Consider the following 13937-nt stretch of genomic DNA (forward strand, 5'->3'; position numbering starts at 1 on the left):
TGTGAAGTGTCGGGGCTGCTCTGGAAAAGGTAACTTCATTGATTTTACACAAAAGAGTAATGCATCATGGGGAACGCAGATCAAACTGGGAAAACTAGTTATGTAATATATAACAAGACAGCATTTACATGAAGAAAGGAACAAAGGAAGGATGCTATTGAGTGCTGTTTTAAGGACTTGGACTAGAAACTTCTTAATTATACTATGACTTTACATATTTTACAACAAACAATACTATGACTTTTGTTACAATATTTTGTAACAAAACAAAAAATACTTTTTTTTACGACATACTATACTATGATTTAAAAAAATTGTTTTACTACATACTATAACATGATTATATGTTTGTTTGTTTTTTAAATTTTCACAACATACTATGACTTTTTTTTTTACATTTTTCCCAACACTACATTATAATATGATTTTATGATTTATTTCATTAATTTTAACAACATGCTATACTATGACTTTTTCACCACATTTTTAACGACATACTCTATGACTTTCTTATGAAGTTTATCACGACATACTATGACTTTTTTCAACATACTATACTATGACTATTTTCGACATACTAGTACAGTATCATACATACTATGACTAATCAAATTTTTGACATACTATGACATACTATTATTTTGTAATGACATACTTTGCTATGACTTCTTTTTTGACATATTGTGTCTTTATGGTGTTTCTATTGAAATTATACCACCTCCCACGCCATTCGTGACATAACTTACTTTTTATGACATATTATACTATTACTTTTTATTGAATACTTTACTAGGACATTTTATTCCATGAAATTGTTTTATATACTATAGTACGACTTTATGAGGTTACTATTGAAATTATACCGCACTCATAAGTACCTGATGTGGAGAAATAAGACACTGAAGTCTGAAGTTCTTAATGAAATTTCCAAGTGTAAACAGTGCAACTTTTATTGATTTGTTTTAAAAGGAAATTCTATGACACAGTGCTGACATTGCTCTGCACATTGACAAGTGATGACATACAGTATGAGGCCGCACAAACAACCAGTGTTATCTGAGTGCGGTTTAACAGTTGAAAAAAAAAAATGTCTTATATTGATTTTTGATTTTTTTTTAAACTGTAAAGAAAAGTCTGCATGTTAACAGATGACAACAAAGGATACAGAGTAGCTCGTCACTACACGGCTTTAAGTGTGTGCAAATGTGAATTTAAAGCTGTAATCAAAAGATGGCCGCCGTGCCACATGTGACGGGTTTGTAACGGTTTGATGTTAAAACTCAACTTGTCAGACAGCAGGCATCAGGTTCATCATGACATCAGTACGTTAAGTATTTAACATTATTTTCATGTCCACGAGTCAGTATCAAGTCATTTCTTTAGCACGTTGTTGCCCATTTACTACACACAGTATCATTTAGTGCTGAAATTAATACAAGATCGTCACACAATAAATCAACACAAATTCGGATGAATATAATTTGTCATGCAAAAAAGCCCAACAGTTGCTGGTTCTATTTTCTCAAATGTGAGCGTCTGCTTCTTATCTGCTTTAGAAATTAAAAAGGTACCCTGTTGATTTTTTTCGTATGTATACATTCACCTTTTCTCACCAAAGTGCATTAAGTATCTTATTTTCGTTTTCTTTTGGTGGAAGAATTTGAAATCTACATGTTAACTATCTGGCTGTCTATTTATTCATTGCCTTGGTTGGCACATTGCTGTGTTTCTTGGCACGTCACTGCCAACAACTGTTGATCAGCGGGGAAAAAAGTGAAACAATCGCATCACCAATGAAATAGTAACAAAAATGGGACCAATACCTCCAGTTCTGGTCAAAAACTCCACAGGGTACCTTTAAAATAAAAAGCAGAATCTAATTGTTAGTCATATAAAACTATTTCAAGACGTCTTCTTGGGATCTGGGAAACATCTTTGCAATTCATTTGTTTCATTTTATAGACTAAACAATTACATTTGTTTTGAGAGAATAAAACATAATGAAAATAAGTGTTATTTGCAGCCCTCATTTAACTGCCAACCACATCTTTAAGCAGAACTCAGAACCCAACAATCCAGGCCGCCTTTGCTTTCCATTCATTTCACTTCCAGAGCGTGAAAATCTACTTGCAGAGGCTTGAAACTTTCTTGGGAAAGCTATTCAATAAAATGGACATGTCAGCATTTACTGTGTTTTTCTCAAAGTGAGTCATGTTGCTTGGCTGACACTTAATGTACTAGATTACCACACAACAATGACGCAACCTTGACATAGAGAAAGACTCAGACATGATGCCAACGGTGAGGATTACCCGTTTCAAGTCTGTGCAGGTTGATTTTCATACATTCAATAGGCTGCCTGGAAAGTATTTTTTTCCTCTTTGAATGTGCTACTTTCCAGAGTTATAAGCAAGATTATATATAAAAAAAAAAACACAACTTAATTTGTAGTAAATGGGCTTAGACACGAGAACACCAGTTCTTCAACCCCCAGCATTGACACTCATCACATCATACTGGCTGTTGTTGAAGTAACGGTTAACAAGCCTGTGCACTGCCCACAACTGTGTACAACCATTTCCCCCAAACTGGATTATCCCCAAAAACACCATTCTGACGTAAAAAGGCACAGACATGTGTGGTTATAAGATCAAAGTTTGCACTATGATTGAAATCATATCTAAAACATTAAACTCACAAGCTTTGACCTACAATGCAACCCTTGACCACAGCTGTAGACACGGATAATCTAATGCCTCTAACACCCTGCACCCCTCGCTTCAGCATCAATAGTATTTTAAATCTGAAAGACTAACAAAAAAACAAAAAAAACATGGCTGGTACTTAAGTACTTTATCCACCAGGTGGAAGTGCTCATAATTCTCATTTTTTTTTTAATTGTTATTTTATCCCTTTGAGTCGGTAAAAACAGAGTCAGACTCTTGGCCACTTTCTTCATCTGGGTCCCCAGAAATATTTGATGAGAGAGCAGCCGCGCTGTAAACAAGTAACCACTGCTGATGTGAAGGAGCTCCTGATCACACGAGGGAGAAAATCCTGAGAACAACGGACTCGGTTCATTTCCCTTCTCTTGTGGAAATTAATGGAATCATTCATCTATTCTCTCTTTTCCGTGTGTCCATATCTTTGTATATGCAAACTCTTTTCATCTATTAAGAAAATATTTGTGGAAGGTTAAATGGAAATATACAATTATTAATACAATAGAGTACAGAGCTATATGTTAGAGGTGATTAAAAAAACAGGTTGATTGTATCTCCCTTTACAATGCGCGCATATTCCTTGGTTTAAAGGCAAGAGGTAAAGTGTATAAGAAAAAGGCAGCCTGTTTTGTCGTCCAAAAGGGCTGGTGCTCGAGGATTAGGCGATTGCTTTTGCTTCTGGTAAGAAAGCCTCCCAGTACTTTATGAGCTGGAGAAAAAAAGAAAGAAAGAAGAGTGTCAGGGTCATTCATAATTAACAGACAAGAAATGGTTAATATTTAAGATTTAAAACAGATGGATCTTTCCTAGTTCTGAATCACTTTGTCAATAAAACGGAAAATTTTAAATTTCACTTTCTGAAGTTAGACTATTTATTGCTTTACTCAGTTCTATATTATTAAAAATAATAATATTTATGGGATATATATTTATTTGGACTGTTTGTTCGACAAAACAAGGAATTTGAAAACATTATTTTACCTCTTGAAACTTGGTAAGAGGCTTTTTTTCATACAGCTTTTTCATACAGCTTAATTAAATGTTATCAAAAGATGAATATAATACAATTCATTGTTAACGTAATCTTTCATTTTCATTACATCCTGTTAAATGTAATTCATACCTCCCCCTCCTAAGCTCATATTTTATTTATTTTCCTAAAAAATGCCACTCAGAAATCATCCTTGTAAGGGTACGTTTCATTTTGATAATTTATAATAATCACACTTATGTTTAATTGTTCAACTGAACTCATGAAGTCTTTCTGAATAAGATCACAGCTCCAAATCATTTTAATATAAATCCAAGAACTATTCTGGGACATTACAAAACCAGAACTGCCATAGTTGGAAAAGTCTTTCTAGATATTAAAAACTATTTACAAATGTCCACTGACTGGTAGGACAAGAATCATTTTTGATTTTGGAAATATTCATGTTTGACAAACCTGTTGCTGAGACTGAAGCAGACACTCCAAGTAGTTAATGATCTCTCTTTTGAAGTTCCTGGCCTTTTCTTTCTGTATGATCAAATACATAAAAAAAATCAATCAGTAATGAATATCATTTTCAGCTGTCTAGTAACTGATGTGGATGCAACAAAGATAAACATCCTTACGTCAAAGCGGACGACTTCCTTGCGGACAGTAGCAGAAACCTTGTCAAAGTCTCTCTCATACTGCGTCACCTTGGCCTCCCACTGTATAGTGTACAAGTACAATCATGTCAGGATACTAATGTTAGGAGTGTTAGACATTAAAAGTCAGGGTAACTACAACTTGAGTTTCTAAGTCAGAATTATAAGTATCTCATACTTATGACTAAGAAAGACATTTTTGATTCACAAGAAAAAAAATGAGATTTGATATCTTAACATTTTACTTAATGTCTCTGAAACTTTACTTTGAAAATCCATATTTAGTTTTAGTATCTCAAAATGTTGATTGTGATTTATATTCCTTCTCACTTAAAGACCTTTTTCTTTCTAATTGTGCTGCCACTAACGAGAACAAAAATGAGTATAAGGCCCATGTTTGGTTATGGTGATTTACTTAAGTATTATTTATAGATATTGATGATTTTGTGTATAACTGAAAAATGTAAAAATCTGATATATAATTGCTGACAAAAAGCAAGCTTATAATGATTAAAACATTTTTTAGGCTCCATTTGTTTCATCATGCTTCCTGTTACTGACGATAGGAACAATATGAAAGCTTTTCAAGTGGCTCATTCATTATTCAAACATTGTTCTCAATCTTAGGTTAAAAAAACAAAAACACATCAAACTCCAGCATTGAAGTTATATTTTCCCTTTGCTGGTTGTGGCCGGTGTTGTTTGTACCTCGGCGATCTCCTCTTTGGCCAGCTGCAGCTTGTCGGGTTTGTTGGCCCAAAGCAGTTTGGCCTCAGTCTCCCTCTTCTTCTGCAGCACGGCCGTAGCATCCTGCCAGCGCTGCCACGCCTTCATCCGGTGATCAAACGACCCCTGCAGGTCACAGACACACAGAGGATCATGTCATGTTTATGTTTGGTTATTTACTTTAGCCATGAAACTGAGGCTCATATTAAAAACTGTTTAAACCAATGCCAAGCCTTTAGTCAGTGTTAAAGGGCTTAAAGGGTTTGTTTTGTTTGTTGGGGAGTATTTTTTAATTTATTTTTTAAACCACCTTTAGAATAATTCCAGATTCTGAAGTCATCTTTTAGCCTTTGAATAAACCACTACAGTTTTAAGATTTGGTTGACTTCAAAATGGTTAAAATCATGAAAAGAGAAAAAAACTAAACTGTTTCAAATGAACGAGCACCAACATGATCCGAGAGGAATTTCAAAAGCAGGCCTTAGTACTTGACTTGAATTTATGATTTAACTGGAATACTGGATTTAATTAAAATGGCAGACTTGACCTCATTGCTTGAGATAGTAAGGCACAGTGACCGATGGAAAGGCTAGGAGCTTTTTCTCAGTCTTGTAAGTTGCTTTGATGTTTAGCAATACGTTAATTGTCACTTTTCAAAATGTCTTTGTATACAGCGAAAATATAATTTTTTACTATAAATGCTCTGATTACACAACTATATGTTCATGCGAGACCCAATAAGAAAAGTTAAAAAAAATGTTTTTGCGTTCATAATCAGCACAGAAATGTAATTTATTGACTAAAAACTCTACACATCTAGTCTAATTTCTCTTGGATAGGCCTCAAGTCACCTTCTAACCTTTGAAAAGGGATTTTTTTTAAAATAAACTATCCATAAATGAGTTGAACAGATGTTCTCAGTACCCTCACGGCTCCAAGCAGGCGGATGTAATCTGCGATGAGTTCGGCAAAGCTGAAAGTGTCGTTCGTAGCCTGTTCCTGGTGTAACTGCTCCATCTTGTCCTCCACCTCTGCCAGCTGAGAGAGAGCTCGGGACAGAGCGGTGTTGTCCTCTGCGCTGCCCAGCATGGCCGTGCTTTTGGCAAAACCGGCTGTGTTTAACGAAAGTTCTGGAGGGGAAAAGAGAGCCAAACATTAAGGTAAAACAGGCGTTGTCCACCTGGTTCTTAGAAACAACAAAACCATGAAGAACAAATAGGGATCATCTGGGTAAACTACTTTCTGATCATGGGTTTGTGTAAAAATAACACTTTCTATGGAGCACATTGGTAAAGAGGCAGTAATCTTAAAAAGATGCGTGTCCATTTAGGCTATAGTTAAAGTAAAATGACACAAAAAAGCATCAACAGCTAACCGATACACAGGGTCATTTTCACCCCTGCTGGATAATAGAAAGAATGCAAGTTTAAGACACTTGCACAATGGCTTCACTTTCAGACCCTGAGGTTGCCACCTGGTGACACCTGATCTCATTTATGATTGTCACCATGAACTTTGTGTCAAAATTACCCTCATCCCTTATTTCTCTCCACTTATTGAAGGCTTATCTTTTCGTAGTTAAAAAAGGGAGATGACTAACCTTTCCTGTGAACGACCAGAGATTCGACCAGCGCGTGGAGCTTCCTGAACTGCTGGTCTGCTGACTCCACCTCCTGCAGCTTCTCTTCAAACCACTGCAGCGAAACACAGTTAAGAGTCAGTACAACTAAAACATCTGTTGGCTTTATGACACATTACCACAACTGTAAAATTCAAAAAACATGTCAAGTCCCATTGGGACAAATATGAACTTCAATTCTTAACCATAGTTTTTTGGTAACTAAGATAACATATTTATAATTTTAAGTATTTGAATGAGTCATAGGAACCTTATTCAACCTTAATACTTTCCAGATTGAAGTGCATCCTGATCCTGTTTAATGCACTTATCTTCCTTGGCATGTATTCATCTTGAATATTTGAATAAGCTCAGTGAATGCATGCATGTGGTACTTTGAGCTCAGATAAAAAGGAAATCTGCGTCGCAGCTCAGTTTCTTTATATAACAAATCTTTACAGACTGGATCTTTGATCGGCATGACTCGCTACTTCATCTTTAGTATTTAGTCAACTACGATGCTATCGACTAAATATACAGTTACAAATGTTATCTTGCACCACAGCGAACAAAAGCACTGGACACAAAAAGGTCCAATCACTACCCCCAGATCAGTTTACAAAATAATGCGTCTAATCAGTTAAGCTTATCATGAATACTGTGTCATAATGAAACAACACAACTGAAAAAGTCTTCTCAGTGCTAATTCGCCACAGGAAATAAATAAGAGCTTGAAATGTTCTGCTTTTTACTGGAATATTCAGATGAATCTGCTGTTCACCACGGTTTTCATTGATGCAGCATGAGTGTCTGTTTACAGCTGAACTCACCACGTCTGACTCATTCATCTTGATGGTCATTTTACTGACAGCATCTGTTGCTTTGTTGATCATCTTCAGGAAGCCGGCGCCGCTCAGAGCCTGGGTGCCAACTGCTCTGGGCAACTGAACACACATGCGCATATTACAGTACATACAATCACCAGACTGCAGTTAAAAATATACTAAAACTTCAGATACACAAAGGGACAAAGTATAAATAGATTATTCTGAAATTTCTAAATTTAATAAAGAGAATTCAATATATTTTTTGTGTGCCTTGAAGAAAACTGTAAAAAAGGTTTTTCTCGCATACTTCCACGGTGAATGAAGAATAAATAAGAAAGATAGGTCTTGATAACTTGAAATAAATGGGGCCACGTTAGCAAACCTACATCAAATCATCAATTTACAAACTCTTATGGGCATTATAATCCAAGTCTCATTTTCAAGTCGGATGTAGTTTTGCTGTCGATACTTCTATTCACCGAGACTTTTTGTCGTCTTTTGATTCTCTGTGTGCTTTTGAGAAACAACGTCTTTCTCAAGAATACAAGATAACACAGGATGAGTAGTTGATATACAAATGGTCTTTTTGTGTGTGAAGTATTCCTTTAAAAAGATTACAGTTATTCACAGTGGCTAAACGATATAGATGTTTGTTTTGTAAAGAGGCAGCGAGCCCAGAGGCTCTCTAAACTCCATTTTGGCTTACTTCCTCTCTCTCCAGGAACTCGCGGACATCCGGATCTTGGAGGAGTGATGGGTGATGAACGACCCTCTGGAGATATCTGGTAAATTGGAAAATGCAAAGAAAAGCCTCACTTTCCGGCCTTCAATGTGCAGGGCAACATCATAACAGCGAAGAACATTATGGTTTTTGTAACTGCAATGTCTTAAAGTAGCTTTAATTTCATCGCTTCTCTCTTACCTCTCCAAAGCGGCTCTTCTTCTCTCAACAAAGTCTGCAGATGAGGAATCTTCCTTTCCCACCTTCACCTTCGTCATACCTGTGCAAGATAACATTCCTTCTTATAGCTGACGGAGATTAGATTTAAAGTTACAGTTATCAGAGGAAACAGAAAAGCCCAGTCAGCCTACCCAGAATGCTCTTCTCTGGCGGTGGAGGCACGATAAATCCATTTGGTCCATGCTTTTCAGACAGCTTCTCGTAGAGGCCGAGGAAGTCGCTGAAGCGTCGCCTCACTGTAAATGTCTTGTTGCGGAACATGGGCAGTTGGGTCTGAAACACATTCATATTATCGGTTGGATTTGATGTCACAAAGAGGCTTAAGTTTAGTGAGTTACTACTGTGAAATTATGATGTAATCCATGTTTGCTTTTCATGACCAGTGCGTGGTTTTCCCCTAGAATATGCTGACCAGTACTTCCTCTCTTGGCACATTGTTACCACACATCTGATGAATAACTGTGCTCTGGTTTTAAGAAGAGCAGCTTTAGGTCAAATTAAATGCTTCATTTTAAGACAAGTGTTTACCTGTGTGGTTACTTTGTATGCCATGTAGGCGTTCATCCCATCCCCTGAAGAAAAAAGGATGACAGTCAGTGCACAAAGTGATATAAATACTTCCAGAATATTACTCAAGGCGAGCTGCACATGGTCCTTTATGATACTTTATCACTAGTTTCCCTTCTTGGGTCCTTTGTCTTCTTCACAAGTTTGAAATAATTAAATCAAGGAGTCAAGCACTTCAAAACAACCGTTGCTTGTTTGAAGTTTAGAGTAGTGCAAAAAACACTGACTAGCCTTATTGCATTTAAATTCATAATAAATAAGATTAAAAAAAAGCAAAACAAATTACAAGTTCACCTATTTTTTCAGGGTCTTTGACAGAGATCAAGATCTCAAATTTGTCTTCCTGCTCTTCTTCTTCTTCTTCCTCTTCATCCAACTGAAACAAATATTGAACAGAAAGTGAAACACTGTTTAAAGTCACCAAACACTTCTATTAAACAGTCAACTTCATTTTCTTTGGATATATTTTTTAACCAGTTTATTTTGAATTGTTCGTTTTGGTAACATATTAAACAATAGATAGATATGTGCGTACCTCCTCCAGGGCAGCAGACTGTGGCTTCACCAGGCTGGCAGCTGCTGACAGCGAGGGGGCGGACGCAGACGCAGACCCAGACGGTTTGGCCGTCACATCTTTCCTTCTCTCGTCCCGCGGACTGTCGAGAGAAAGCTCCACTGTGGCTTCTGTTAGAGGGGAAAATAAACCATACTGAGGTCATTACATGCTGAATAGAAATGTAAACCGAGATGTCCATAATTTACTTTGCATCCTGAACTGTCTGGCACCAATAAATATGCAAGTTTATGCACAGACGTGAACGCTGATGTGTTTGTCTTTTTTGCTTTCATCCTCTAGCTTAATACAGTTAAATCACATGTGGACCTGAGCTTGTGAACTGAAGTCACAAGTGCCTATTTTATTGGACAGTTAAAGGGGAACTCCACTGTTTGTCCATACAAAAGTCTGATAACAGGTGTTGGGGAGCACTACTGCACATGTAATAAAGTTGAGAAGTGGCCTAAAGTAATGCCTGTTGAGACTGAGACTGTTTGATCTGAAGACTGTCTGTGGATGTGGAACCATCTCTGGTTCTGCTGCATGGATTGTAATGATCTTTTTAAACTGTCGATCGTGAATCCAACGTTGTATATTGAGAAGCTAAATTCTTTTAAGATGTTGACCATGAAATTAATTTCCTGGTTCGAGTCTGGCCGGGAGCCTTTGTTGCGTCCGTCGTCACTCATTTCCTGTAAGCTTTCTACGGTCCACTATCCGATAAAAGTAAATATACCTCCAAAAAATAAACACCGGAAACTAAAAAAAAAGAAACTGAAAAGCAATAATATGACCATCTGTCGTTATTAAATTGTAGTTGGTTCTGGATATGTTTGTACTTTCAGTAAGTCGCGAAATTGAAACAGTGCAGTTATCCGGTGCACACCTGACCTTGTATGTTACTGTTCTCACATTAATCTACTAAAATAAGAGAAATTAAGAGTGTGAATGATCTGCTCCATGCAAACACTCCCTTTGTCACTCCTGCTCCCATTAGAACACTAAATCCTAACATCCTGATAATGTTACACAATAATACAAACATTGTGAAACCCACCAGCAAATATATCTGTCTCCTCTTCAGAGTGGACTCCATTAGCCTTGGAGTTGGCAATGCTGGTCTTTTTTATGCTGGGCAATGTGGTGACGGCTTCCTCAGAGAAGATATCGGAAGGTTCTGCAGGATTACGGTCTTGCAGAGGACCACCCGTGTCGCTCACGTCACTAGAAGCTTTGGTTGTGACAGGTTTGCCCTTCGGCTCTTTGCTGACGGGTTTCTTTGAAGTGGCGCCCAGCGGCTCACCGAACAGATCCTCGTCAGGTTCACCGAAGAGGCTTTTCTGTAGCTGCTTGGCAGATTTAGTCTGCCGTTGTTCTGTGAACAAGTTGCTTCCCTCATCTTCGAACAGATCGACCGTGGCCCGGCTGGGTATTTTGGCATCAGCAGCAGGTGGGGCTTCACTCAGGAAGTCAACCAGAGGGTCGACGAATGTTTCACTGGCAGGTGGTGGCTGTTGTGGGACACTGGCTGGCAAATCATCAGTGAGGTCGATGATTGAATCAGAGGATGCTTCTTTTGCTTCCTGTTCATCATCACTTCCTGTTTCCCTGTCGACAGGTGGATCGGTCACATCACTTTTATCCATTGCTGCTTCAACAGTAACATCTGCTACCACGACTTCCTCTTTCGGAGCTTCAGTTTCACCTCCAAATATGTCAACAAATTCATCTGAGGGTTCATCTAAAGGGATTTCAGTTGTGTCTATGGCAGCATCAGCGAAGGCACTTTCAGCTGCGTCTTCGGGAGAGTCGGTTATGTTGTTTGTAAGGTCGACAAAATCATCTGAGGGTTCGCTGACGACTTCGCTTGGTGGTTTGTTTTCTGTGTGGCTAATGACAGGCTCGATTAAGGGATCATCCATGATGTCAGTGGGAGAGTCCATTAAAACGTCAATGGGTTGACTGGCAGGTGGCAGTGTGGTGTCCATTTTGGTCAGCGGAGGTTCGGTCTGGAGATGAGAGGAAAAGGTAAAAAAAGATTTACTGTTTTAGACTTTTTGAATAGGGCTGTACCTAACAATTATCTGGCAATTAGTTTTTGGTTTATTAATCAGGACAATACAGCCTTCAGCTAAATGTGACCTCTTCCAATTGTTTGATTTGTCTGGCAAACAGTCCAAACCCCAAAGAAATGTAATCACAAATAATCCTAAAGAGAACAAAACACCAAAACTTCACATAAGAGAAACAGCAACCATTGAATTTAGCTTGGAAAATCACAGATTTTTTAAGTAGTTGGCAATCAACTATTTTTTATTCCATGACTGTCATTTATATAGTCTTTAACTATAGTCATTAAATATTTTCAAATGTGTACTATGTTCTATCACAAGGAATAAAGCTTCCAAAGTGAGACAGAAAATAGAAAGACACTTCCTCATACCGTAAACTTAAACTAAATCAAAACCGCAAAAACCTACTTAAACTGTCGCTGCAGCATAGTCCAAGTCTCTGATGTCCAGTTGTATTTTAACACCCAAGATACATTTATTTTAAATATAATATCGCGCAAAAAAGCACAACTTCCACAAACTCATAAGTCGTAGTCAAAGCCTAACAAAGATTTTTAGGAGAATCAAACAAGTTGGTTAAAGTGTGACTTATAGTAGATAATGAAAAAAGTACAGATTTATGAGTGAACATCCTGATGTTTGCTTGTTGTTTGTTGAAACTTTTAGAAGCTCAGAGGAACACAACATTTGTATCTAGTTCCAGGCTACCGGGTGTGTAGCCGATAACAAAAAAAATCATTTTAAATGAAAAAGTAAGTACCTCGTAACAGAAGAAAAGCAACGATGAAACGTGGTATCATGTTTCAGAAAAAGCTTTCTCGGACAAGCTGTTGTGAAGAACACAATGGACATAACGCTCAGGTGCCAGTTTAGTTACTTCTAGATGAAAGTCATACGACAGTCCTGCAATAAATCCCGCTTTCCTAAAGATTGTAAAGTTCAGTGTTTGTTGAAACTTTTATAGAGAGGTGTTGATTAAACTTTATGATCATTTTGAAGGCTGCAGTTTGTGTTGAATTGCATTTTTTTTTTTTATACTGAGAGGTGTAACATGAAGTCCACCCTTACTGAAGAAGACACTAGAGACACCTTACAGCTTGGTGCATCTAGTGAACACGATATTTCCTCAAATGTTAACAAAATCAAAATGTGCATTAAACCTGCTTAACCTGTTCCTGCAGCATATTGTATCCAATGTTATGGTCTTTTTGCATGTGTTTTCATTATATAATATTGCTAAAACACCACTTCCTCAAACTCATCATGCTGTTTAATATATTGTGACATAGTGAGAGGTGTAAAATATAGTCCACCCCCTCGATTAGAAACATCTCTCAGCCGAGGTGTAGTGTGAATATCCTGTTATCACATTGAGTAATAATATGTAAATAGTTTAGAGTGCTACAGAAGAGTGCTACAAATCTCAGAAGTGATTACTTTTCAGTAAACACATGATATTTCCTCATACCATAAATGTTAACTAAATCAAAATGTGCATTAATCTGTTCCCAATTTTATGGTCTTTTCGCATGTGTTTTCACTATAATAGTAACATCTCTCAGCCGAGGTGTAGTGTGAATATCCTGTCATAGGCTTTATCACATTGAGTGATAATATGTAAAAAGTTTTAAAATAAAAACAACTAGGCTAGAGTGCTCAACAATGAACCAATAAATCATTTTTATGTGTGAGGCCACTCTGAATACAGGGTCACGCTCCAAACACTGCATCAGCAAAAAAAACTGTTTTTTCACATCCACAACTTGCTGAGTAATGTTTTCCGTGCATTCCAGAGAAACTCTCCCTCAAATACATGTTGTGGCTACACTATATGTGCAACATTTCCCTCTGAAAGGAAGTGGAATAATAGTAAAAAAGTAGCATAAAATGGAAATACTCATGTAAAGAACAAGTTCCTCAAAGTTTTACTCAAGTGCAGTACTGGAGTAAGTGTTGGCTATCTATCACTGAAAGTAAATAGTAAGTAAAGTTGTCAAATAAATGGAGTGAATATTAAATATATTGCAATATTTCCCTCTCAAATAAAGTGGATTAATAGTAAAAAAGTAGAATAAAATGGAAATACTCATGTATAAAAACAGTTATAAGTTACGTATATGTGAGCTGTTTTTGGGAAAAAAGCATATATAAAGTGTACTCTATTTTTTCCCCCCATATATAAAAAGCACAAGTTCCTCAAAGTACAGCAGTACTTGAGTAAATGGAGGCTACCTATTGACTTTACATCACTG

General features: G+C 37.1%; 1 protein-coding gene across 1 annotated transcript in view; it reads right to left on the bottom strand.

Moving 5' to 3' along the window:
* Positions 1–912: 912 nt before the first annotated feature.
* The window catches only part of snx1a (sorting nexin 1a), a 14422-nt gene continuing 1397 nt past the window's right edge, over positions 913–13937 (bottom strand). The window contains exons 2-15 of the mRNA XM_054619443.1: positions 10671–11622; positions 9593–9741; positions 9352–9433; positions 9019–9062; positions 8622–8763; positions 8452–8530; positions 8236–8311; positions 7533–7646; positions 6685–6778; positions 6009–6214; positions 5067–5210; positions 4341–4421; positions 4171–4242; positions 913–3432 (exon numbers count right to left, since the gene is read on the bottom strand). Of these exons, the coding sequence (XP_054475418.1) occupies positions 3382–3432; positions 4171–4242; positions 4341–4421; positions 5067–5210; positions 6009–6214; positions 6685–6778; positions 7533–7646; positions 8236–8311; positions 8452–8530; positions 8622–8763; positions 9019–9062; positions 9352–9433; positions 9593–9741; positions 10671–11622 (2286 nt within the window). The 3' untranslated portion in view covers positions 913–3381. The remainder of the gene's footprint in view (positions 3433–4170; positions 4243–4340; positions 4422–5066; positions 5211–6008; positions 6215–6684; positions 6779–7532; positions 7647–8235; positions 8312–8451; positions 8531–8621; positions 8764–9018; positions 9063–9351; positions 9434–9592; positions 9742–10670; positions 11623–13937) is intronic.

This window comes from Anoplopoma fimbria, chromosome 19 (genome assembly GCF_027596085.1).
Source record: "Anoplopoma fimbria isolate UVic2021 breed Golden Eagle Sablefish chromosome 19, Afim_UVic_2022, whole genome shotgun sequence".
In the NCBI taxonomy this organism is placed as follows: Eukaryota; Metazoa; Chordata; class Actinopteri; order Perciformes; family Anoplopomatidae; genus Anoplopoma; species Anoplopoma fimbria.